The 26232-nt window shown below is 54.1% G+C and overlaps 1 protein-coding gene across 1 annotated transcript in view; it reads left to right on the forward strand.

Annotated features, from left to right (window-relative positions):
- Positions 1–26232, forward strand: part of ARHGAP18 (Rho GTPase activating protein 18) — a 101160-nt gene that overhangs the window by 37503 nt on the left and 37425 nt on the right. The window contains exons 3-5 of the mRNA XM_054173979.1: positions 6122–6315; positions 12083–12318; positions 19557–19629. Of these exons, the coding sequence (XP_054029954.1) occupies positions 6122–6315; positions 12083–12318; positions 19557–19629 (503 nt within the window). The remainder of the gene's footprint in view (positions 1–6121; positions 6316–12082; positions 12319–19556; positions 19630–26232) is intronic.

Genomic DNA, 26232 nt, shown 5'->3' on the forward strand with positions numbered 1-26232 from the left:
CCTCTTGTTCTGGTACTGGCCACCTGGGAGAAGAGACCAACATCTGTCTGTCTACAACCTCCCTTCAGGTAGTTGTAGAGAGTAATAAGGTCACCCCTGAGTCTCCTCTTCTCCAGGCTAAGCAACCCCAGCTCCCTCAGCCTCTCCTCATAGGGCTTATGTTCCAAACCCCTCACCAGCTTTGTTGCTCTTCTCTGGACTCGTTCCAGCAAGTCAAATCTGATGCCTTCCCTTGTAACCATAACGAGTGGTGTTCCTCACAGGAGCTGGTTTTAATGGCTCCCCTCTGGTCACTCTGGAGTGCTGCCTCTGACATCCTGGGTGTTTCTAGTAAACAAATGTGCCTCTGGGGGTGGGAGCAAGAGGATCAGCTCTGCCAAGACACTTGCAGTAATTAGGTTGAGGAGTGGAAGCAGAGAAGAGGAGGCTGAGGGGTGGCTGCTCACCACCCTGCCTGCTGCAGGGTGTCCCCCCTCAGCCTGCCAGAGGCCCCAACAGGGCAAGCTTTGAGCACAGGCAGTCTGTTAGTTTCCTTCTGTAGGTGGTGTGCTGTGGTGGTTAAACTTCAGCTGAGGTGGGTCAGTGAGAGCAGGTTGTTCCAAAGGTGAAAGGCCACCAGAGAACTGCTAAGGGGTGATAAGCTGCAGCCTGCCCTGGCTCAGCCTGCAGGTCCTCTGCAGGGGCTGCTTGAGGTGGGCCAGGCTGCCCTGAGCACCCTCAGCTGCAGGAGGAGCAAAGCCTGGGCAGGGTTTGGGAAGCCCAACTGGCTTTGGCCACACTCAGCAGCAGTGCTGGCTGCTGGAGGTGGTTCTGGTGCCCTGTAGGAACATCTTCCTGCAGAGACTGGCACTGGATTGAGGAGCAGCACAGCTCACACAGGGCACACACCTTCCAGAAGCTTCACTGAGGCAGCTACATGGAGAAAATGCATTGATTGGGCACAGAATCAGAGAATCTTGGGCTGGAAAAGACCTCTGAAAGCATCCAGTCCAACCACCAGCCTAAGCCCACCATGGCCCCAGGTGCCATGGCCACAGGTTTCTGCAGCACCTCCAGGGCTGGGGACTCCACCACCTCCCTGGGCAGCCTGTGCCAATCCCTGACCACTCTTGCAGCAAAGGAGTTTTCCCCAATCTCCAACCTAACCTTCCCTGGCACAATTTCAGGCCATTTCCTCTCCTTCTATCACCTGATACTGGGGAGAAGAGCCCAACCCCCACCTCACTGCAGCCTCCTTTCAGGGAGCTGCAGAGAGCAAAGAGGTCTCCCCTCAGCCTCCTCTTCTCTACTTCCACTCCTAGCAAGGTGTTGTTATTGCTGCTGATGCAGAAGCTGAATCCTCCTTTATAGCTACTTTCTTCCCCCTCTCCCTTTCCGTGCTTTCAAGTGAGGGCAGGTTCAGGGCTGATGTTGGGGTGCCTATCAGCTGGGTAATTCACTGTCATTTATTAACTTGCACCTGGAGCAGAGAGGCAGGAGGGGTGGAAAGTCCCAGTCCTTCCATAGGGCTCTTTACCTTTAAAGGCAAAGTCCACCCCCTTGGTATTTCTTATCAGAGAATCAAGCACATATGGTGTGAAAGGATTTGTGACCTGGCCACACAAGGGACTTATCTGCAGAGAGAAAGGTATGGCTCTGGGGACCTGGGGGCAGCTAGCAAGTGGCACTGGGCCCAAGGGAAAATGAAAAGCACAAGGGCCTCTTGTTTTCATTCTAGATAAAGCTGCAAAGTCAGCCAGCTGGGAAGGGAGGACTGGACTGGCTGTGCAGGGAGGGTTACCAGGCTCTGGCAGGGCAGTGCTGCAGTCACCATCCCTGGAGGTGTTCAAGCAGCGTGGACCTGGTGCTTAGGGACATGGGTTGGTGCTGAGCCTGCGGTGCTGGGCTGAAGGTTGGGCTGGGTGAGCTGGGAGGTCTCTTCCAGCCAGCTGCTTTCTGTGGTTCTGTGCTTGCCTTGTAATAAATCCACAGTGCTTGCTCTCTGCTGTGGTTCTCTCCCAGAATAAGTGATAGCTTGAGGAGGAGAGACTGTGTCCTGTTCTGGGCTCCTCAGGTCAAGAAGGACATTGAGAGACTTGAAGGTGTCCAGAGAAGGGCAAGGAGGCTGGGGAGGGGTCTGGAGCACAGCCCTGTGAGGAGAGGCTGAGGGAGCTGGGGTTGCTTAGCCTGCAGAAGAGGAGGCTCAGGGGAGACCTTCTTGCTCTCTACAACTCCCTGAAGGGAGGTTGTAGCCAGGTGGGGGTTGGGCTCTTCATCCAGGCAACCAGCAGCAGAACAAGAGGCCACAGTCTCAAGCTGTGCCAGGGGAGGTTTAGGCTGGAGGTGAGGAGAAAGTTCTTCCCAGAGAGAGTTGTTAGCCACTGGAATGTGCTGCCCAGGGAGGTGGTGGAGTCCCCATCCCTGGAGGTGTTCAAGAGGGGATTGGATGTGGCACTTGGTGCCATGGTTTAGTGATGAGGTCTGTGGTGACAGCTTGGACTTGATGATCTTTGAGGTCTCTTTCAACCTTGGTGATACTGTGATTCTTTGAAGACATTCTTGAGAGTGAGGGTGGTGAGACATTGGCACAGGCTGCCCAGGGAGGTGGTGGAGTCCCCAGCCCTGGAGGTGCTGCAGAAACCTGTGGCCATGGCACCTGGGGCCATGGTTTGGTGGCCATGGTGGGCTTAGGCTGGTGGTTGGACTGGATGCTTTCAGAGGTCTTTTCCAGCCCAAAAGATTCTCTGATTCTGTGCCCAATCAATGCATTTTCTCCATGTAGCTGCCTCAGTGAAGCTTCTGGAAGGTGTGTGCCCTGTGTGAGCTGTGCTGCTCCTCAATCCAGTGCCAGTCTCTGCAGGAAGATCTTCCTGCAGTGCACCAGAACCACCTCCAGCAGCCAGCACTGCTGCTGAGTGTGGCCAAAGCAGGCTTTGAGCAACCTGGTTTAGTGAGAGGTGTCCCTTGCCTGTGGCAGGGGGGTTGGAACTAGATGATCCTGAAGGTCCTTTCCAACCCAAACTATTAAAGGCATCTTTGACTATTTATTACTTAACCCCACACCATGCCTTCTTTGTTAGGCTGTAGAGACAAATTCAGACATAAAAGACACCTGAACCTCTTCCTGAGGGGTTAAGAACTTCACTGGTTCTTAAAGGAAGGAAGAATTCTTACCTACTGTCATGACAGGAGAGTGGCTTAGTGTAGAATGGGCCACTGAGAATCATCTTGGCTCATCTGCTCCCCACTCAATCATAGAATCAGTAAGGTTGGAAAAGACCTCAGAGATCAATCAGTCCAAGCTGTCACCCAACACCTCCTGACAACTAAACCATGGCTCCAACTGCCACATCCAGTCCCCTCTTGAACACCTCCAGGGATGGGGACTCCACCACCTCCCTGGGCAGCACATCCCAGTGGCCAATTCCTCTTTCTGGGAAGAACTTTCTCCTCACCTCCAGCCTAAACCTCCCCTGGCACAGCTTGAGACTGTGTCCTCTTGCTCTGCTGCTGGTTGCTGGGAGAAGAGCCCAACCCCCACCTGGCTACAGCCTCCCTTCAGGGAGTTGTAGACAGCAATGAGGTCTCCCCTGAGCCTCCTCTTCTGCAGGCTAAGCAACCCCACTCAGGGTAGGGCCAGCTGTGAAGCCAGGTCAGGTTGCTGCTCGTGAGCCACTGATGCTCAGAGTCAGTCTGTGGCTGTTGGTTTGGTCTCTTTGCTGGTAAGGAGGACCTGCAGCTTGAGTGACATCATCAGAACCTTTGCACTTGTTCAGAGGAGTTCTTTCCTAGGGCAGTGCTGAGTTTTGCCAACGACTTCATGAGGTCAAGGTGGGAGCTGGAGGCTTCAGCTTGTTGGTTGCTTATTTTCTTGTCACAGCTGTGGTTGAGGTGAAGGATCCCTCCTGAAAGCCCTTGGCAAGATCCATTTGGCAGGGTGAGTGGAATGCTGGAACATCAAGGTGGAAAAGCAGTGAGCTTTGAGTCAAAGAGAAGAGAGGACAGAAGCAGATGTGGCCTTTAGTAGACATTTGGGCTCAGCCCTTCAGTTCACAGGCTCAGGAAGTCTGCTTTGTCCTTGTAATTCAGGTCAGAGCCACCAGACTAACTGTTAATTAAAAATGAAAGACTAGCAAAGCATAAAGGGGTAAGAATACTGCCAAGCTCTAGCCATTTACTCAGGCAGAAAAGGCACTTTGGAAAAACTCTTGAGGAATGGTGGTGCTTGGGAGAGCTGTGAGATGAGGATTGTGGAACTGACTTGAGGTTGCTGGGGGGGGAAGAGCTGGGCAGCAGCCAGCAATGGGCACTGGCAGCACAGAAGGGCCAAGGGCAGCCTGGGCTGCATCCAAAGCAGTGTGGCCAGAGCTGGAGAGAGAGGATCCTGCCCCTCTGCTCTGCTCTGGGGAGACCTCACCTGCAGGGCTGGGGCCAGCTCTGCTGCCCCCAGCACAAGGACCTGATGGAGAGAGGGCCCAGAGAAGGTCATGAAGATGATCAGAGGGTTGGAGCACCACTGCTATGAGACCAGGCTGTTCAGCCTGGAGAGAAGGCTTTGAGGAGACCTTGGAGCTGCATTTCAGTATCTGAAGGGGACCTGCAGGCAGGCTGGGGAAGGACTGTTCAGAAAAGCCTGTGGGGATGGGATGTGGGGCAATGGTTTGAAGCTGGAGCAGGGGAGGTTTAGGTTGGACATTTGGTTCTGCACAATGAGGATGGTGAGACTCTGGAATGGGTTGCCCAGAGGGGTGGAGGCTCCATCCCTGGAGACATTGAAGGTGAGACTCAGTGTGGCCCTGGGCAGCCTGCTGTAGTTGGAGATGTCCCTGCTGGCTGCAGGGGGGGTTGGACAAGATGACCCTGGAGGGTCTCTCCCAGCCTGATGCAATCTGTGAGCCTGTGATCACTGTGAGTTGAAGTAGAGGTTTGGTGTCACTCCAGTTCCTGGAAGCTGGATTCATTGTTTCCTCTTTAGTACAGGCCCCTGTGCCAATCCAGGCTTCTAGCAGCAATGTTCAACACCAGTAAGTTCCAGGTGTGATCTATTTGAATATCCTGCTTGCATTGTGGAGAGTACTTTTCTCTGCCCCCGTGGCAAGATCCATCACTAACTTCCCTCCTTCACAGAGACTTCCAGCAGGAGCAGGGAGGTCATTCTGTCCCTGTGCTCAGCACTGCTTAGGCCACACCTTGAGTCCTGTGGCCAGCTCTGGGCTCCTCAGGTCAAGAAGGACATTGAGAGACTTGAAGGTGTCCAGAGAAGGGCAAGGAGGCTGGGGAGGGGTCTGGAGCACAGCCCTGTGAGGAGAGGCTGAGGGAGCTGGGGTTGCTTAGCCTGCAGAAGAGGAGGCTCAGGGGAGACCTTCTTGCTCTCTGCAACTCCCTGAAGGGAGGTTGTAGCCAGGTGGGGGTTGGTCTCTTCTCCCAGGCAGCCAGCAGCAGAACAAGAGGACACAGTCTCAAGCTGTGCCAGGGGAGGTTTAGGCTGGAGGTGAGGAGAAAGTTCTGACCAGAAAGAGTTGTTAGCCATTGGAATGTGCTGCCCAGAGAGGTGGTGGAGTCCCCATCCCTGGAGGTGTTCAAGAGGGGATTGGATGTGGCACTTGGAGCCATGGTTTAGTAGCCATGAGGTGTTGGGTGACAGGTTGGACTTGATGATCTTTGAGGTCTCTTCCAACCTTATTGATTCTATGATTCCAAGACCTTGGAATCCCAGATTGGTTTTGGTTGGAAAAGACTTTTATGCTCACCCAGTCCATCCATTCTCTGACTCAACCAAGGCTGGCGCTGACCCATGTCCCTCGGCACCACATCTCTGCCTCTTCGAGGCATCTCCAGGATTCAGCTTGATGATCTCTGAGGTCTCTTCCAACCTTATTGATTCTATGATTCCAAGACCTTGGAATCCCAGATTGGTTTTGGTTGGAAAAGACTTTTATGCTCACCCAGTCCAACCATTCTCTGACTCGACCAAGGCTGGCGCTGACCCATGTCCCTCAGCACCACATCTCTGCCTCTTCGAGGCATCTCCAGGCTTCAGTTTGATGATCTCTGAGGTCTTTTCCAACCTTCTGGATTCCATGCTGCTCTCTCCTGCACCTGAGGAAGCTAACCAAGCCTTGCCCTCTGTTTGTGCCCGCAGCCGCCGGTCCGGCCAGTACACAATGAACCATGAGGCCTGCAGGAGCAGCCCTGAGGGAGCAGCCTTTGCCCGCTCCGCATCCCAGGACTCCTTGGATGAGCTCTCCATGGATGACTACTGGAAAGAAGTGGAAAACATCCATGAAACCAGAGGCCACAACCACGAGGAGCCAGTGGTAGTGAAAGAGCCAGATGGTAAGGAATCCCTTCCTGGGAGTGCGCCCCGCAGGCAGCCGGGGGGGAGGTGGCTTTCCAGGTGGTGCAGGATTCAAATGCATGGAGTCCAAGTGAGGGCTGCAGCCACCTCTCCTGTGGGGACAGGCTGAGAGAGTTGGGGCTGTTCAGCCTGGAGAAGAGAAGGCTCCAGGGAGACCTTCGAGGCAATCCCAGGCACAAATGCAGGCTGGGCAGGGACTGGCTGGAAAGCAGCCCTGAGGAGAGAGCCTTGGGGGTGCTGGGGGAGGAGAAGCTCAGCAGGAGCTCTCAGTGTGCACTTGCAGCCCAGAGAGCCAAGCAGAGCCTGGGCTGCAGCAAGAGAAGTGTGGCCAGCAGGGCCAGGGAGGGGATTCTGCCCCTCTGCTCAGCTCTGGGGAGACCCCACCTGGAGTACTGCCTCCAGGTCTGGAGCCCCTATTGCAAGAGGGATCTGGAGGTGCTGGAAGGTGTCCAGAGCAGGGCCACGAGGATGAGCAGAGGGCTGGAGCTGCTCTGCTGTGAGCACAGACTGAGGGAGCTGGGGTTGTGCAGGCTGGAGAACAGAAGGTTCCAAGGAGACCTAATTGTGGCCTTCCAGGATCTGCAGGGGGCTCCAAGAAGGCTGGGGAGGGACTGCTCAGGATCTCAGGCAGTGATAGGACTGGGGGGAATGGAATGAAGCTGGAGGTGGGGAGATTCAGGCTGGAGGGGAGGAGGAAGTTCTTCCCCATGAGAGTGGTGAAGCCCTGGCATGGGTTGTCCAGGGAGGTGGTTGAGGCCCCATCCCTGGAGGTGTTTAAGCCCAGGCTGGATGAGGCTCTGGCCAGGCTGATCTAGTGTGGGGTGTCCCTGCCCATGGCAGGGGGATTGGAACTAGATGATCCTTGTGGTCCCTTCCAACCCTGACTGATACTATGATACCTTAGAGCAGCCTTCCAGTACCTGGAGAGAGCCACAAGAAAGCTGGGGATGGACTTTTGACAAGGGCTGGGTGTGACAGGATGAGGGACAATGGCTTTGAGCTGGGAGAGAGGAGACTGAGACTGGAGATGAGGAAGAAATTGTTGAGTGTGAGGCTGGTGAGACTCTGGCACAGGTTGCCCAGGGAGGCTGTGGCTGTCTCCTCCCTGGAGGTGTTCAAGGCCAGGTCAGAGGAGCTCTTGAGCAAGCTGGGCTGGTGGGAGGTGTCCCTGCCCATGGCTCGGGGCTGGACCTGGATGATCTGTAAGGTTCCCTCCAACCCAAGGCACTTCATGAATCTATGAAACACACTTAAATCTCACAGGAGGCCACTGCTGGGCATCCACTTTGGTTGCCTCTGATAGCACCAGAAACAGGCAGTGCCCTGAGAAAGAGCTGGGTCAGAGCTGAGGAGAAGGCTGGGTGTCCTTTAAATGGTGTTTGCAGGAGATCAGAAAGCTGTCTGTGCTTGCAGACCCCAGCAACTGGACCTTTCTTTGCAGTTTACTGTTAAACTGGCTTGGGTTTTGTGCTTGGTGTTCATTACTGTGGCTGTGGTGGGTAGCAGCCTCCTGCTCTAGAAGAGAAGCCAATGTTTAACTGGCTTGAGTTTAGTGAGTAACTTTCTAGGCTTGTAAGAGCTGTGACTGGTCAGGTGTGTTGGTTTTGTTTCTCAGAAGCACCCTGAGGGCATGACCTCAGAATCTGAGTAATTTCTTTACTCCTCTGTTGTCTGATAGGACAAGAAAAACAAATGTCCTTAATTCCAGCAAAAAAAAACCTTTTTCTCACAGTCCTGTATCTGCCTCCAGCAGTGCAGGAGCTGCCTCTCTCCCTTTCTTGCAAGAGCCCCACAGGCTCAGTAAGTTCAAGGGATGAGATTTGCATTTTGGGTGACCTCTGCACAATGAGACAGTGTGCTCCCTTTGCTGGCAAAGGGATTTGCACTTCTGCCCCACTGGGCTCTCAAGAGGGATAGCTATGGCCTGCATCAGGAAGAGTGTGGCCAGCAGGAGCAGGGAAGTCCTTGTGCCCTGTGCTCAGCACTGCTTAGGCCACACCTTGAGTCCTGTGTCCAGTTCTGGGCTCCTCAGGTCAAGAAGGACATTGAGAGACTTGAAGGAGTTGGGGCTGTTCAGTCTGGAGAAGAGAAGGCTCTGAGGTGACCTCATTGTGGCCTTCCAGGATCTGAAGGGGGCTCCAAGAAGGCTGGGGAGGGACTGCTCAGGATCTCAGGCAGTGATAGGACTGGGGGGAATGGAATGAAGCTGGGGGTGGGGAGATTCAGGCTGGAGGTGAGGAGGAAGTTCTTCCCCATGAGAGTGGGGAAGCCCTGGAATGGGTTGTCCAGGGAGGTGGTTGGGGCCCCAGCCCTGGAGGTGTTTAAGCCCAGGCTGGATGAGGCTCTGGGCAGCCTGATCTAGTGTGGGGTGTCCCTGCCCATGGCAGGGGGGCTGGGACTAGCTGATCCTTGTGGTCCCTTCCAACCCTGACTGATGCTATGATACTATGATAAGAAATTCTTTCTAGTGAGGGTGGTGAGACACTGGCACAGGCTGCCCAGGGAGGCTGTGGATGTCCCCTCCCTGGGGGTGTTCCAGGCCAGGTTGGATGAGGCCTTGAGCAAGCTGAGCTGGTGGGAGGTGTCCCTGCCCATGGAACTGGATGGTCTTTCAAGTCCCTTCCAGCCCAAGCCACTCTGTGCTCTGCTCTGGTGAGTGGGTGCAGCCTTTCTTCCCAGCCCTAGCAACAGAATCAAAGAGAGCTTTGTCAGAGGCTCAGCCTTCAGCTTTCAGCACAATTTTGTGTCTGTTTTCTGAGAGCTGTTAGCATTCAGATGCCCACTTGGGCACTCAGTGGGCAGGGTGGGCAGCTGCAGGCAGCAGTGAAGCTGACATGGGTACTGTTAGATGCCTGATAAATGGAAGTGTGGCTGGAATGGTTGAGAGGGTTCCTGGCAGGCAGCAGAAGACAGGACTTGGTGTCAGTGTAGAGGGATACTGAGTTCAGAAGCAGAAATGTTGGCCTCAGTGAGGGGATTTGATAGCTTTCTCCTCTCTCCTGAGCAGTGGTCTGTCAATAAAGGAAACCTTATCAGCTCTAAGACTAAAGCAACAAATTGTTCTGTGGGCTGTCAGCCTGCTGGAGACCATGACTGGAGGACTGATTAAAGAACTGGCATTAAGGTGACTCCTGCAGCCTGGTTTGTCCTTCATTAAATGGAGCTCATGGAGAGCTGTGGGATTAATGTATCCAGAAGAGTGGGCAGGAGCATGTAAGCTGAGGGAGCTCAGCAGGTTGAGAACTGAGAATAGAATAGACCAGACCAGGTAGGAAGAGACCTTCAAGATCATCGTGTCCAACCCATCAACCAATCCAACACCACCCAAACAACTAACCCATGGCACCAAGCACCCCATCAAGTCTCCTCCTGAACACCTCCAGTGATGGTGACTCCACCACCTCCCTGGGCAGCACATTCCAATGGGCAATCACTTTCTCTGTGCAGAACTTCTTCCTAATATCCAACCTAAACCTCCCCTGGCACAGCTTGAGACTGTGGCCTCTTGTTCTGCTGCTGGCTGCCTGGGAGAAGAGCCCAACCCCCACCTGGCTACAACCTCCCTTCAGGGAGTTGGAGAGAGCAAGAAGGTCTCCCCTGAGCCTCCTCTTCTGCAGGCTAAGCAACCCCAGCTCCCTCAGCCTCTCCTCACAGGGCTGTGCTCCAGACCCCTCCCCAGCCTCCTTGCCCTTCTCTGGACACCTTCAAGTCTCTCAATGTCCTTCCTAAACTGAGGGGCCCAGAACTGGACACAGGACTCAAGGTGTGACCTAACCAGTGCAGCATACAGGGGCAGAATGACCTCCCTGCTCCTGCTGGCCACACTGTTCCTGATGCAGGCCAGGATGCCATTGGCCCTCCTGGCTGCCTGGGCACACTGCAGGCTCATGTTCAGTCTACCATCAACCAGCACCTTCAGGTCCCTCTCTGCCTGACTGCTCTCAGCCACTCTGCCCCCAGCCTGTAGCACTGCCTGGGGTTGCTGTGGCCAATGTGCAGCCCCTGGCACTTGGATGTGTTCAATCTCCTGCCCTTGGCCTCTGCCCATCTGCCCAGCCTGGCAAGGTCCCTCTGCAGAGCCTCTCTACCCTCCAGCAGATCAACTCCTGCCCCCAGCTTGCTGTCAGCTGCACATTTACTGCTGATGGACTCAATGCCCTCATCCAGATCATCAATGAAGATGTTAAAGAGGCTGGGGCCCAGCACTGCTCCCTGGGGCACAGCACTGGTGCCTGGCTGCCAGCTGGCTGTGGCACCATTCACCACCACTCTCTGGGCTCAGCCTCCAGCCAGTTCCTAACCCAGCTCAGAGAGCTGCTGCCCAAGCCAGGGGCTGACAGCTTGGCCAGGAGTTTGCTGTGGAGCAGTCAATGGAGCAGCAATGATCAGAGGCTTTCAGACTTCCCCAGGCACATTTCTAGCTAGGTGCATGCACAAAGTGGCTGATGGCTTACAGAAGTGCTGCAGATTATTACAAAGCTTGCTCCACAGCTGGCTCCACAGACCTCACTGCTTTGAAAGCTTTGGTATCATGGTAGCCCATTGGAAGCTCTGGGGAAACCACAGCTTCTTCCAACTCATGCCAGTCTAACTCATTGTTCTTGTCCAGCCTGGGGGCTGAGCTGCTGGAGAGCAGTGAAGGGGAAAAGGACCTGGGAGTGCTGGTGGATAACAGGATGGCCATGAGCCAGCAGTGTGCCCTGGTGGCCAAGAAGGCCAAGGGCATCCTGGGGTGGATTAAGAAGAGTGTGGCCAGCAGGTTGAGGGAGGTTCTCCTCCCCCTCTTCTCTGCCCAGCTGAGGTCCCATCTGGAATATTGTGTCCAGTTCTGAGCTCCCCAGTTCAAGGGCAGGGACTTGCTAGAGAGGATACAGCAAAGGGCTCCAGAGATGCTGAGGGCAGAGGAGCATCTCTCTTGTGAAGGAAGGCTGAGAGAATTGGGGCTGTTGAGCCTGGAGAGGAGCAGCCTGAGGGGGATCTCATCAAGGCTGAGCAATACTTAAAGGGAGGCAGTCAGGCCAGGCTTTGTTCAGGGGTACCCAGTGACAGGCCAAGGGGTAACAGGCACAGACTTGAACATCTGAAGTTCCATCTGAACATGAGGAGGAACTTCTTTCATTTAAGGGTGATGGAGCCCTGGAGCAGGCTGCCCAGAGAGTTGGTGGAGTCTCCATCTCTGGAGACATTCCAGACCTGCCTGGATGTGTTCCTGTGTGACCTGCTTTAGGTGCTGCTGCCTTGGCAGGGGACTTGGACTCACAGGAGGCCCCTCCCAACCTCCTCCCATTCTGTGACTCTGCAAGGAGTGTCCAAGCTGCAGAGACACCCAGCAGATCCCCCTTGCACACAGCCCTAGCTGTGTTTAGAGCTCCAATTGTAGAGCAAGTGTGTCCTTCACAGCTGGTGAATGTGAGCAGTGCCATCTAAAATGCTTTCATTGAAGGCTGCTGCAGCCCTGGAGCAGGCTGCTCAGAGAGGTGGTGGAGCCTCCATCTCTGGAGACATTTCAAACCCTCCTGGATGTGTTGCTGTGTGACCTGCCCTGGGTGACCCTGCTCTGGCAGGGGGTTGGACTGGGTGATCTCTGTCCCTTCCAAGCCCTTCCATGCTCTGTAACTGTGGATCCCCTTTGCACCTTCCCTTGAACTGCATTGGTGACACCATGCTGTGAGCATCCAGGGTGACCAACAGTACCCAAGGGCCAACATTCATGCTCTTTTTTTCCTCTCTCTTTGCTTTGCTCAGAGGGAGAACTGGAAGAAGAATGGCTGAAGGAGGCAGGCCTGTCAAATCTGTTTGCTGAGAGCTCTGGTGACTCCCTGGAAAGCATGGTGTTCCTGTCCACCCTCACCAGAACCCAGAGGGCAGCAGTGGAAAAAAGAGTGGAAACTGTCACCCAGACCATGAGGAAAAGGAACAAGCAGCACCACATTCCTGATGTCAGAGATATCTTCAGGCTACAAAATGACTCAAAGGGAAAAGTAAGTTCCTAGCCATCATCTCGAGCACAGCCCCATGAGGAGAGGCTGAGGGAGCTGGGGTTGCTCAGCCTGCAGAAGAGGAGGCTCAGGAGAGACCTTCTTGCTCTCTCCAACTCCCTGCAAGGAGGTTGTAGGCAGGTGGGGGTTGGTCTCTTCTCCCAGGCAGCCAGCAGCAGAACAAGAGGACACAGTCTCAAGCTGTGCCAGGGGAGGTTTAGGCTGGAGGTGAGGAGAAAGTTCTTCCCAGAGAGAGTTGTTAGGCACTGGAATGTGCTGCCCAGGGAGGTATCACAGAATCACCCAGGTTGGAAGAGACCTCAAAGATCATCGAGTCCAAGCTGTCACCACAGACCTCATGACTAAACCGTGGCACCAAGTGCCACATCCAATCCCCTCTTGAACATCTCCAGGGATGGGGACTCCACCACCTCCCTGGGACATGCAGGGCTTGGGGTAGAGAAGGACACACAGACACAAAGGAATATTCCCAGATTTGTGTCTGACTTTTCCCTGACTTCCAAGGGAGTTTTTAACTGTCCTGGAACAGAGTTGGTCTAGATTGGACCTTGCATTAAGCAGTTTTAGTAGGCAGAAAGAAGCATGTGTATTGTCCTCAGGTTACTTGAAGGTGGTGAATAAAAGACCCACTCCATGCTCAAGATACACATCTGAATTCATGTTAACTGCAAGGCAAAACTCAGCCAGCACTCACCCAAAGTGCTACCTAAAGCCTACTTTTACCTGAGGGTGGTAGTGCCCTGCTGCCACCCTGAGGGCCCTGCCAGACAGGGTCAGTGCCTCTGACTGACTGCAGCTCAGAGGGGCATCAGCCTAACCTCCTTTATTCTGGCTAGGTCCTTCTGGGGGCTTAGAACCATAGAATCATAGAACTGTCAGGGCTGGAAGGGACCTCAAGGCTCAGCCAGTCCCAACCCCCCTGCCATGGGCAGGGACACCTCACACTGCAGCAGGTTGCTCACAGCCACCTCCAGCCTGGCTGCAAACACCTCCAGGCAGGAGGCTGCCACCACCTCCCTGGGCAGCCTGTGCCAGGCTCTCACCACCCTCCTGGGGAACAACTTCTTCCTCACATCCAATCTCAATCTCCCCATTTCTAGTTTTGCTCCATCCCCCCCACTCCTATCCCTCCCTGACAGCCTCAAAAGTCCCTCCCCAGCTTTCTTGGAGCCCCCTGCAGATCCTGCAATGCCACAATGAGGTCTCCTGGGAGCCTTCTCCTCTCCAGCCTGCACAGCCCCAACTCCCTCAGGCTGTGCTCACAGCAGAGCAGCTCCAGCCCTCTGCTCCTCCTCGTGGCCCTGCTCTGGACACCTTCCAGCCCCTCCAGAGCTTCCTGGCACAGAGGCTCCAGCACTGGCCCCAGAGCTGCAGCTGTGGTCTCAGCAGAGTGGAGCAGAGGGGCAGAATCTCCTCCCTGGCCCTGCTGGCCACACTTCTCTTGCTGCAGCCCAGGCTCTGCTTGGCTCTCTGGGCTGCAAGTGCTCCCTGCTGGCTCCTGCTGAGCTTCTCCTCCCCCAGCACCCCCAAGGCCTTTTCTGCAGGGCTGCTCTCCAGCCAGTCCCTGCCCAGCCTGTATTGGTGCCTGGGATTGCCCTGCCCCAGCTGCAGGACCTTGCCCTTGGTCTTGTTGACCCTCCTGAGGTTGTCCTGGGCCCAGCTCTGCAGCCTGTGCAGGTCCCTCTGGATGGATCCTTGCCTGCAGCTGTCAGCAGCACCACACAGCTTGGTGCCATCAGCAGCCCTGCTGAGGCTGCCCTCAGTGCCACTGTCCCTGGCACCCACACAGATGTTCAACAGGACTGGTGCCAGTGCTGAGCCCTGAGGGACTCCACTTGTCCCTGGCCTCCACTTGGCCATGGACCATTGTCAGCCACCCTCTGGGTGCAGCCCTCAAGCCAGTTGTGTACCCACTGAATGGTCCTTCTATGGAACCCCTCCCTCACCAGCCTGCAGCCCAGGATGTGCTGTGGGACAGTGTTGAAGGCTTTGCTCAGCCTTCATCCAGACCTCCTGCTACCTCCTGGGGCCTGTATGTGTCATTAAACTGTGTGTGGGAAGTTGCTTTGGTGGGTCCTGAAGGGGCCCAGTTTCCTCTCATGGGGTGTTGAATGGGATAGTTCCTCCTTTCTGTGCAGGAAAGAGGAAGGAGGGAGCTGGAGACTGAGTAGCAGCTCTCTTTTGTGGGTCCTGTCTGCTCCCCCCAAACCCCCAAGCTCCTCAGCCATGAGAAGACTGAGCTGGTGGAGGTGCTCAGCCAGTTTATCCCTCCTCACAAGAGCAGTGGTAGTGGTGGTAGAAAGCACAGCAGAGTTGGAGGGCCTTTAACTTCCTCCTGTCCCCCATCAGCTTCCTGTGCTGCAGCAGCTCCTTTCCAGTTCAGCAGAGAGGAAATGCAGGGGGTGGAATCTGTAAGCTCAGATGTGTGCTCTGGGGGCACAGCTTCCCTTTCACTGTGCTGCTTTGCATGGGGTTGCACAAGTGCTGAGCTCCATGAAAGCTAAGAGCCACAAGGTCTGAGTGCAGAGCAACAGAGCTCAGGCAGCAGGATTGCCCTTGCAAGGAGGATCACTTCAGGGAAGCACAGCACATGCTCCTGCCCTTGTGTTGAAATCACACATGGGAATGGTTGAAAACCATGGCACAGGCTTCAGTGGGCTGCTGGAAGGCCTTGTCCAGCTCTGGGCTCCCCAGTTCAGGGGACAGGGACTTGCTGGAGAGGGAATAGCAAAGGGCTGCAAAGATGCTGAGGGCACTCTCCTGAGGAAAGGCTGAGAGGATTGGGGCTGTTTAGTCTGGAGAAGAGCAGCCTGAGGGGGATCTCATCTAATGCTTCCCAGCAAGAGAGATTGGCCACTGGGATGTGCTGCCCAGGGAGGTGCTGGAGTCCCCATCCCTGGAGGGGTTTAGGAAGAGCCTGGATGAGGCCCTTGGTGCCATGGTTTAGTTGATCAGATGGTGCTGGGTGAGAGGTTGGATGGTCTCAAAGGTCTCTTCCAACCTAGTTAAATCTGTATTCTATTCTGTATTCTATTCTGCCAATGCTGATCAATACTTACAGGGAGGCAGTCAGGAGGATGGGGCCAGGCTTTGTTCAGTGGTGCCCAGTGACAGGCCAAGGGGTAACAGGCAGAGACTGGAACATCAGAAGTTCCATCTGAACATGAGGAGGAGCTCCTTTCATTTCAGGGTGGCTGGAGCAGGCTGCCCAGAGAGTTGGTGGAGTCTCCATCTCTGGAGGCATTCAAAACCCTCCTGGATGTGTTCCTGTGTGACCTGCCCTGGGTGGCCCTGCTCTGGCAGGGGGGGGAATGGCCAGGATGAAGGGAGGTTATAGCCAGGTGGGGGTTGGTCTCTTCTCCCAGGCAGCCAGCAGCAGAACAAGAGGACACAGTCTCAAGCTGTGCCAGGGGAGGTTTAGGCCGGAGGTGAAGAGAAAGTTCTTCCCAGGAAGAGGAATTGGCCACTGGGATGTGCTGCCCAGGGAGGTGGTGGAGTCCCCATCCCTGGAGGTGTTTAGGAAGAGCCTGGCTGAGGCCCTTGGTGCCATGGTTTAGTTGATTAGATGGTGCTGGGTGACAGCTTGGACTTGATGATCTCTGAGGTCTTTTCCAACCTGATTAATTGATTCTGGGATTCTGTGACTGAAACAGAGCAATACAAGTGCAGACTCTCAAATCTGTCCTTGCATTCCTTTGTCTAAAGCAAGATCACAGAATCACAGAATGCTAGGGCTTGGGAGGGACCTCCAGAGATCACCCAGTCCAACCCCCTGCCAGAGCAGGGTCACCCAGGGCAGGTCACACAGAACACATCCAGGTGGGGCTGGAAAGGCTCCAGAGCAGGAGACTCCACAACCTCTCTGGGCAGCCTGCTCCAGGGCTCAGCAGCCTCACACCAAAGAAGTTTCTCCTCATGTTCAGGTGGAACCTCCTGGGTTCCAGTTTGTGTCCATTGCCTCTTGTCCTATCCCAGGACACCACTGCCCAGAGCCTGGCCCCTTCCTGCCCCCCACCCCTCAGATATTTGTCGCCATTGCTCAGATCCCTCTCAGCCTTCTCTTCTCCAGGCTCAACACCCCCAGGGCTCTCAGCCTCTCCTCCTCACACAGCTGTTCCAGGCCCTTCAGCATCCTTGTAGCCTCCACTGGACTCTCTCTAGCCTTCAGGAAACAGGCTGGTTGTTCACCTCATCTGTCACAGAAAGTCTACAATGAAGGAGCTTCTACGGCTTCCCTGTATAGCTTGTCTCAGTGCTTTGTTACTCTCCCAGCCTTAAACAGCATCCTGTGTAACAAAGGAGGACTGAAGCCATCTGCAGCTGTATTGAAGTCTTTCCAGGGTAATAATAGCCTCTAAAGTCCTGTAAGCTCCCTTCACCTGCAGGAAGGCAGGAGGAAAGGTCAAACAATGGGGCTGATGTTTCTCACCAACACAGCAGTTGTGTTCTGTGTCTCTTAAGTTTCCTGCCCCGTTCCCAAGGAGGAGGTGGACTTGACAGCTTCCCAGTCTGCTTCTGCTGCTCTGTGCAACAGTAATAATGTTCTGGGCAGCTGTGTTGTCTCCTTCCACCTCTCACAACCCCTGGTTTTATAAAAGGAAGTGCACAGATTTGTGTCAGCCAGGTCCTACAATGGGAGAGGTCTGGAGCCTGGGCAGAAGGGAGAGAATGGTTCCAATACTTCCCTGCTTGGTTGCCTCTTTGAAATGTCTGAGTCTTGCTGTTGGGAACCCCAGCTGTGAGCACAGACACTGATGTCAGGGCACCCTGTAAGAAGGATGGGATTGCTCTTTGGGGATGGCAGCTGTTGTGGGCTGGATTTGGACCCCAACAAGTTGGAAGATTCAGGCCCAGAATGGAGATTTATCATGGAACCAACCAGGTTGGAAAAGACCTCAGAGATCATCAAGTCCAACCTAGTACCTAATACCTAACCCCTCCTGACAACTAAATCATGGCTCCAAGTGCCACATCCAATCCTTTCTTGAACACCTCCAGGGATGGGGACTCCACCACCTCCCTGGGCAGCACATCCCAGTGGCCAATCTCTCTTGCTGGGAAGAACTTTCTCCTCACCTCCAGCCTAAACCTCCCCTGGCACAGCTTGAGACTGTGGCCTCTTGTTCTGCTGCTGGGTGCCTGGGAGAAGTGACCAACCCCCACCTGGCTCCAACCTCCCTTCAGGGAGTTGGAGAGAGCAAGAAGGTCTCCCCTGAGCCTCCTCTTCTGCAGGCTAAGCAACCCCAGCTCCCTCAGCCTCTCCTCACAGGGCTGTGCTCCAGACCCCTCCCCAGCCTCCTTGCCCTTCTCTGGACACCTTCAAGTCTCTCAATGTCCTTCTTGACCTGAGGAGCCCAGAACTGGACACAGGACTCAAGGTGTGGCCTAAGCAGTGCTGAGCACAGGGCACAAGGACTTCCCTGCTCCTGCTGGCCACACTCTTCCTGATGCAGCCCAGGATGCCCTTGGCCTTCTTGGCCCCCTGGGCACACTGCTGGCTCATATTTAGACAGCTGTCAATCAGCACCCCCAGGTCCCTTTCTGCTTGGCTGCTCTCAGCCACTCTGCCCCCAGCCTGCAGCACTGCCTGGGGTTGCTGTGGCCAAAGTGCAGAACCCCTAGAGAGCAATTCACCAGACATACTGAGAAGCAACAGGGAAGTTATATTTACATAAATGGACTAAATCTGAAATGATAGAAGGTAATATGGCATGTACAAAATCTATTTACATATGTTTACAGCTCAGCAAGGCTCAGAAGTACCCCCAGGGGCCTATTCACCCCACCCTGGGCAGCCCAGAGGGAGACTGTTTTGTATCTCTCCCCTGTACCTCCCAGACACACCAAAAGTCAATTCTGCCAGGTCAGTTCAGGAGGTCAGCAGGGAGATGAAGCAGCCAAGCAAGCAAGAAGCTGCAGAGAGAAAAGAGCAAGAAAACTTGTGTGCCTAACCTCCCAGAGGCAATGAAATGAGAGGAATTTAGCACTAGCTGCTTTTGCTTAGCCTCTGAGGAACATGTGTCCCCTTAGCTGACTTCTCTGGAAGGATCTAACTCTTGCTTGCCATTTTAAGCACAGCAAGCATGTCAGGTTTTGCAGGAAGAAGGAAATTGGACTGAGGCAGTCAAAATGCCTCCTCCAGATCCCCTTTCTGTATCCTTCCCAGTGCCAACTGTGTCCAGGTCCCAGGCTGCATTTTCTTGACAGCTCAGGACAATGAAGTCTTACCCCCACCTGGCCTCTTAGGAAGAGGGGGAACAGACTTAATTATTTCTCTTTTAATTACCTAGCTTTCAGATCCCCTCAGGCTTTGGTGGAGGGTTTACTGCTGAAACACAGAGCTGTGCTTTTGCTTGCCCCTGAATTGCAGGAGGAGACATTTGAGTCAAAGGAGTCTCCACCAGCAGCATTTGGGTTTGATAGGAGGAGGCATCTGGGCCTTGCACTGAGTCAAAGGAGTCTCCACCAGCAGCATTTGGGTTTGATAGGAGGAGGCATTTGAGTCCTGCACTGAGTCAAAGGAGTCTCCACCAGCAGCATTTGGGTTTGACAGGAGGAGGCATCTGGGCCTTGCACTAAGTAAAAGGAGTCTCCACCAGCAGCATTTGGGTTTGACAGGAGGAGGCATTTGGGCCTTGCACTGAGTCAAAGGAGTCTCCACCAGCAGCATTTGGGTTTGATAGAAGGAGGCATTTGGGTCCTGCCCAGAGTCAAAGGAGTCTCCACCAGCAGCACTTGGGTTTGATAGGAGGAGGCATTTGGGCCTTGCACTGAGTCAAAGGAGTCTCCACCAGCAGCATTTGGGTTTGATAGGAGGAGGCATTTGGGTCCTGCACTGAGTCAAAGGAGTCTCCACCAGCAGCATTTGGGTTTGATAGGAGGCATTTGGGTCCTGCACTGAGTCAAAGGAGTCTCCACCAGCAGCATTTGGGTTTGATAGGAGGCATTTGGGTCCTGCACTGAGTCAAAGGAGTCTCCACAGGCAGCATTTGGGTTTGATAGGAGGCATTTGGGTCCTGCACTGAGTCAAAGGAGTCTCCACCAGCAGCATTTGGGTTTGATAGGAGTAGGCATTTGAACCCTGCACTGAGTCAAAGGAGTCTCCACCAGCAGCATTTGGGTTTGATAGGAGGCATTTGGGTCCTGCCCAGAGTCAGAGTCTCCACCAGCAGCACTTGGGTCCTCATGAGAGGGATGATTCTTTGTTGTGCCTTTCTTAGGTCTGTGATGGAAGTGACCCCTCAGCTGTGCCAGCAGGTGAGAACAAACCTGAAGCCCAGGATGGAACAAAAGGTAATGCCAAACAGCTGCCTGCCTGTTTTTTGCCCTTTCTTCTTTATTTTCCTCCCCTTCTAATCTGGAGGCTTTCAAGTACACAAGCTCTGCAGAGGCCCAGACATTGCAAGTGGGCCAGCTCATCTCTGCTACTACCTAGAAGGGTTGGACCAGCTGGTCCTTGGGGTCCCTTCCAAGCTGGCACTCTGTGATGCTGTGCAGTGACTTTTGATCACAACAAAATGATCATCTTAAGAGAAACCTGCTCTGGCCTGTGTGGTTGCAGTATCAAGCTGTTGAGGTGTGAGTATGACTTCAAGCCCCCTGGGAAAGCTTGTTTGTTGCCAGTGATCATCTCACCCTCAAGTCACCTGGGTGAAGTCTCCTCTCATAACTTGTGCCAAGGGCTTTTCTGATCCTTAAGTGATTCCATCTGGTTTTGCACCTTGAACCCTGCTTCTAGTTTTGGGCCACTCACTCCCAGAAGGACACTGAGGGGCTGGAGGGTGTCCAAAGAAGCTGATGAAGGGTCTGGAGAACAGGGCTGGTGAGGAGCAGCTGAGGGAGCTGGGGTTGGAGAAGGGGAGGCTGAGGGGAGGCTCTCAACAGCTCCCTGGAAGGAGGTGGTGGAGTCACCTTCCTAGGTGCTGGCCAACATGACCTTTGAGGGAAAACTTTCTTTGCTGCAGGAGTGGTCAGGGATTGGAGCAGGCTGCCCAGGGAGCCGATTGAGGGAGACCCCACCTAGAGCACTGAGTGCACTTATGATGCTCCCAACACATGAAGGACATGGAACTTCTGGAGAGGGTCCAGAGGAGGCCACAAAGATGATCAGAGGGCTGGAGAACCTCTGCTAAGGGGTTGAGGGAGCTGGGCTTGTTCAACCTGGTAAAGAGAAGGCTCCAGGGAGACCTTAGAGCAGTCTGCCAGAGGCTTCAGGAGAGCTGAGGAGGGACTCTTCACAAGGGCCTAGAGTGGCAGGACAAGGGGCAATGGCTTTAAGCTGGAAGAGAGGAGACTGAGGTGAGGAAGACATTGTTTCCATGAGGGTGGTGAGACACTGGCACAGGTTGTCCAGGGAGGCTGTGGCTGCCTCCTCCCTGGAGGTGTTCAAGGCCAGGCTGGCCATGGCCTTGAGCTAGCTGCAGTAGAGGGAGGTGTCCCTGCCCATGGCAGGGTGGTTGGAAGTGGATGATCTTCAAAGTCCCTTCTAACCCAAACCATTCTATGATTCTGCTGTTTTTCAGATCCACTAGTAAAAGGGTGGCTTCCCTGCACCCTTAGGTGTCTTAGAATAGAGTGGAATGGAATGGAATGGAGTGGAATAGAATAGAATAGAATAGGATTAACCAGGTTGGAAGAGACCTTTGAGATCATCAAGTCCAACCTATCCCCCAACCCCATCTAATCAACTAAACCATGGCACCAAGCACCCCATCCAGTCTCTTCTTAAACCCCTCCCCAGTGATGGGGACTCCACCACCTCCCTGGGCAGCACATTCCCATGGCCAATCTCTCTTGCTGGAGCAGGGCTGCCCCTTGGCTCTTACAGCCCCACACCTAGCACTGCAGAGATCAGGATGTTAAGTGGCCACCAGTTAGGCTGTAAGACTCTCCACTGCTGTCCTGCACTGTTTGACTGTTGGGTTTTTCTCCCTTCATCCAGGGGACTGCCTAGCACAGAGATGTTCCACTGAACCCTGTAGCCACTCACACACTCAAGCAGGCAGATCAAGTTCCCTGCTTCGAGCAACTTAGCTGTTAATGAAGCCAGCACTAAAATTCTGCCCCAGTTCCCTGCCTCAGCAGCAGCATTCTGCACAAATTGGTACCTTGGGGTGAGGCTTAGGAAACAGCCCAGGGTGTGGAGGGAAGCTGAAGTGGGAAGGAGGGGAACACAAAGCAGCCCTGAGGAGCACCCAACCCGTGTGCTTGCAGAGGTGCTGTTAATCCTCCTCTCCCTCTCAGCAAACCTCACTCCAGTTAGAGCAGGGGGGAAAATGGTGAGGGCTGCCAGACTGCTGGTTCAGCACAAGGGAAGGAAGAGATTCCTGCTGCTTCTATCAGTAAACTGCACTGCAGGCTCCAGAGCTGGAACACTCCCAAGCAATGATGGCAGAGTTTTTATCACATCTGCTTCTCTCTTTGTGTTTTGTTTCTGCCATTGGCCCTGATGAGCCCTTCAGGAATGGGAAGCTCTGACAGGCAAATCCCAGCTGCTGCCTCTCCACAGCACAGCCTGCATGGAAAGGCTGCTTCCATCCTGCTACACTTCTGCTCCTGTCAGCCTGCTCCAGTGGGCTCTGCTCCAAGGATTGCAGCAGGAACTCCAGAATCAGCTCAGCTTGCAGTCCAGCCACACAGGTTCAGGGATGTTAACAGCACCACACCTGTTTCGGTGCTGGGCTGTGATCTTTCCTCCACAAGGCTGAGCAAATCAGTGTTATACAAACAGGGAGGGCAGAGCAAGTAAACAGTGCTTGATGGGATCAGAGAGTTGTGTGGAGGCAGAGCAAGTAAGCAGTGCTTGATGGAATCAGAGAATTGTTTGGACTGGAAAAGCCCTCTGAGATCAGCCAGTCCAACCTTCACCCCAACACCACCATGGCCATCAAGCCACATCCCCAAGTGCCATGGCCACAGGTTTCCTGAACACCTCCAGGCATGGGGACTCCACCACCTCCCTGGGCAGCCTGTGCCAATCCCTGACCACTCCTGCAGCAAAGACATTTTTACCAATCTCCAGCCTAACCCTCCCCTGGCACCATTTCAGGTCACTTCCTCTCCTATCACCTGAGACTAGGGAGCAGAGCCCAACCCCCACCTCACTGCAGCCTCCTCTCAGGGAGCTGTAGAGAGCAATGAGGTCTCCCCTCAGCCTCCTCTTCTCCACACTAACCACCCCCACAGCTCCCTCAGCTGCTCCTCCCCAGCCCTGTTCTCCAGACCCTTCCCCAGCCCAATAGTTCAAAGATACTAAAACCTGATGAAATCCAAGGCCAAAGATGTCATTTTAGAATGGGAATCCTCTTAGACAGAGAAGTTGTACCCCTGTTAACCCCCAAAATCTGAATATCATCTCAGGCATTAGGTAAAAATAATCATCCAAAGCTTAAACTCAGTTGCTGGGCCAGGGAAAGTTTAGTGTGTTGGTTTGTGATGCCAGAGTGCCCCAGAAGCAAAGCTGCCACAAGCTTGGCTGGGTGGAGGGGACAAGGTCAGCTGTAGCAGCTTCAACAAGGCCAAGTGCTGGCTCCTGCACTTGGGTCACAACAACCCCATGAAGGCTCCAGGCTTGGGGCACAGTGGCTGGAAACTGCCCAGGGGTGCTGGGGGACAGCCACCTGAACACAAGCCAGGGTGAGCCAGGGTGTGCCCAGGTGGCCAAGAAGGCCACCAGCATCCTGGCCTGGATCACCTCTAGTGTGGGCAGCAGGAGCAGGGAAGTGATGGTGGCTCTGTACTGGGCACTGCTGAGGCCACACCTTGAGTGCTGGGTTCAGTTTTGGGCCCCTCACTACAGGATAAACATTGAGATGCTGGAGTGTGTCCAGAGAAGGGCAACAGAGCTGGGGAAGGGTCTGGAGAACAGGGCTGGGGAGGAGCAGCTGAGGGAGCTGAGGAGACACCTCATTGCTCTCTCCAGCTCCCTGAAAGGAGGCTGCAGTGAGGTGGAGGTTGGACTCTTCTCCCTAGTCTCAGGTGGTAGGAGGAGAGGAAATGGCCTGAAAGTGGGGAGGCTGGAGAGGAGGGAAAATCTCTTTGGTGTAGGAGTGGTCAGGGATTGGCACAGGCTGCCCAGGGAGGTGGTGGAGTCCCCAGCCCTGGAGGTGTTCAAGAAACCTGTGGCCATGACACCTGGGGACATGGTTTGGTGGTTTTAGAGTTGTGGGGTAGAAGGTTGGACTGGATGACCTTAGAGGTCTTCTCCAACCTTCATGGTTCTATGATTCTCTGCCTTCTGAGTGTCAGCATGAGTGACTCTGTTTGGCCCTTATCCAAAGGGGATGACTCTGGTGCTCATGTGGTGTTTGACTGCTGCATTCCAGAGTGCTTCTGGCAGAGTGAAGGTGACTCTGGTTTGCCCTTAAAGCAACCTGTGCTCTCTCCTCCTTTCTTTGCCAGTCCAAAACCTTGTTGCTTGGATAAACTGATTGGCCCTTGGCATGTGCTACCCAGGGAGGTGGTGGAGTCCCCATCCCTGGAGGTGTTTAGGAAGAGTCTGGATGAGAGCCTTGGTGCCATGGTTTAGTTGATCAGATGGTGCTGGGTGTGAGGTTGGACTTGATGATCTCTGAGGTCTTTTCCAACCTGGTCTAGTCTAGTCTAGTCCTTTTCTGTTCTGTTCTGTTCTGTTCTGTTCTGTTCTGTTCTCTTCTCTTCTCTTCTCTTCTCTTCTCTTCTGTTCTATTCTGTTATGTTCTGTTCTATTCTGTTATGTTCTGTTCTATTCTGTTATGTTCTGTTCTATTCTGTTCTGTTCTATTCTGTTCTGTTCTGTTCTGTTCTAAACAGTGTCAGCAAGCTCAGGGAATACTGTGAAGCCATGAACTTTCCATTGTTCTCTGCCCCATCTTGCTCAGACAGAGCAGTTCAGCAGTTTCTAAGACGTTTTTCCTTTGTTGGGGTATTTTTGGTCTTGTTTGGTTTTCACAGCCTGCATTGGGTTGGAAGGGACCTCCAAAGCTCATCCAGTCCAACCCCCCTGCAGGCTGCAGGGACATCTCCAACTACAGCAGGCTGCCCAGGGCCATGTCAAGTCTGTTCTTGAATGTCTCCAGGAGTGTGGCCCTCAGCACCTCCCTGGGCAGCCTGTCCCAGTGTCTCCCCACCCTCACTGTGCAGAACTTCCTCCTGATGTCCAACCTAACTCTGCCCTGCTCCAGTTTCAAACCATTGGTCCTCATCCTGTTCCCACAAGCCCTTCTGAACAGTCTCTCCCCAGGTGCCCTTCAGATACTGAAATGCAGCTCTAGGGTCTCCCTGGAGCCTTCTCTTCTCCAGGCTGACCAGCCCCAGCTCTGCCAGCCTCTCTTTTCAGGAGCTCTGCTCCAGCTTTCCTGGCAAGACTGAGAAACAGCAAGGCAGACACTTGCAGTATTTCCATACCCAAAGCACCTTTCCCACTGCACTGCTGAAGAGTCCCCACCACTCTCTGCCACCTCTCCACAGCCCTGTGGCCTAGGGACAGGATTGCTGTCAGAGGTGGTTCCCACATCCTTCCAGAGAGGATTTACATTTGGGTTTAGCTCAGGAGATGTTTGCATGTGGGTGGCAGGTTGGCAGAACACCAAAGCTGCTTCCTCTTGCAGCTGCTTCCTAGTTCCTGAATGCACAGGAATAGCAGCAGGGCTCTGCTCCCCCAGCAGCAGCAGCACTTCCAGACCTTTCAGCTGTGCACAGCATTGCCTGGGCAGCTGCTTTACACAGCCCCTTCCTAGGACCAGAGGAGTGAAACAGAAGCCACTGCTTTATTGTTTGTTAACACCAGATCCCTGCAGCCTGGCAGGAAGGATGTAGGTCAGGTATAGGCTACATTAGCATGACAGAAGTCTTGGGGGGGGAGGAGGGGGACCTGGACCTGCCTTCCCCCAGTTCAGATGCATTAAATAGTTTACATGATCCATACAGATAAACACAGGAGGAGGCCAAAGCTGGAAGCCAAGGATGAATTTAACCTTGCTAATGTTCAGCTGCTGAGGTCTCATGTATCTCTGTAGCCAGAGGAGAAGCTCTGGTTTCAGGATCAGCTTAATCTTTAGTGTGTGCCTCAGGCATCTTTCAGGGTCATGGAAAGTGAGCAGAAGCCACTCTGGAAAGAGCAAGTGGTGAGTAACCCACACAAGGTTTTGGAAGTGCTTTACTCCTTAGAGCATTCCTATGAGGCCAGGCTGAAAGAGTTGGGGCTGTTCAGCCTGGAGAAGAGAAGGCTCTGGGGAGACCATAGAGCAGCACCTGAAGGGCACCTACAGGAAGGCTGAGATCATGAAGGGCCTGTGGGGATGGGATGAGGAGCAATGGTTTGAACATCAGGAGGAAACTCTGCACAATGAGAATGGTGAAGTGCTGGAACAGGCTGCCCAGGGATGTGGTGGGGGCCCCATCCCTGGAGACAAAGTGAGACTTGAATGTGGCCCTGGGCAGCTTGGAGCTGGAGAAGTCCCTGCTGAGTACAGGGGTATTGGACATGATGACTTTGGAGGGTCCCTTCCAATGCACTCTGTGGCTGTGAACTGCTTGTGTTTAAGTAGAGTCAAAGTGTTAATTCCAATCCACCTTCTCCCCCTGGAAGCCTGAGCTTGGATCCATTACACTGCCCTGGAAGCAGTGGTGCAAAGCCCTGTGCCCTACCAGAGGGTGGCTGTAGGGTCTGCAGCCAGGGGCCTGTCTGTGACATCCCCTGAGTTTGGCCTCAACAGACTGAGACCATTGTCAGGACTCAATGTAAGGAATATCAGACCCCAGTGTGGGGTTGGTGTCTTTCAGCTGACACAGATGTTGTTGGGTTGAAAAAGCTCCCTAAGATCAGGGAGTCCAACCATCAACCCAACCCCACCATGGCCATCAAACCACAGCCCACAGTGCCATGGCCACAGGTGTCTGGAACACCTCCAGGGATGG

The sequence above is a fragment of the Dryobates pubescens genome, chromosome 28 (assembly GCF_014839835.1).
Source record: "Dryobates pubescens isolate bDryPub1 chromosome 28, bDryPub1.pri, whole genome shotgun sequence".
Lineage (NCBI taxonomy): Eukaryota > Metazoa > Chordata > Aves > Piciformes > Picidae > Dryobates > Dryobates pubescens.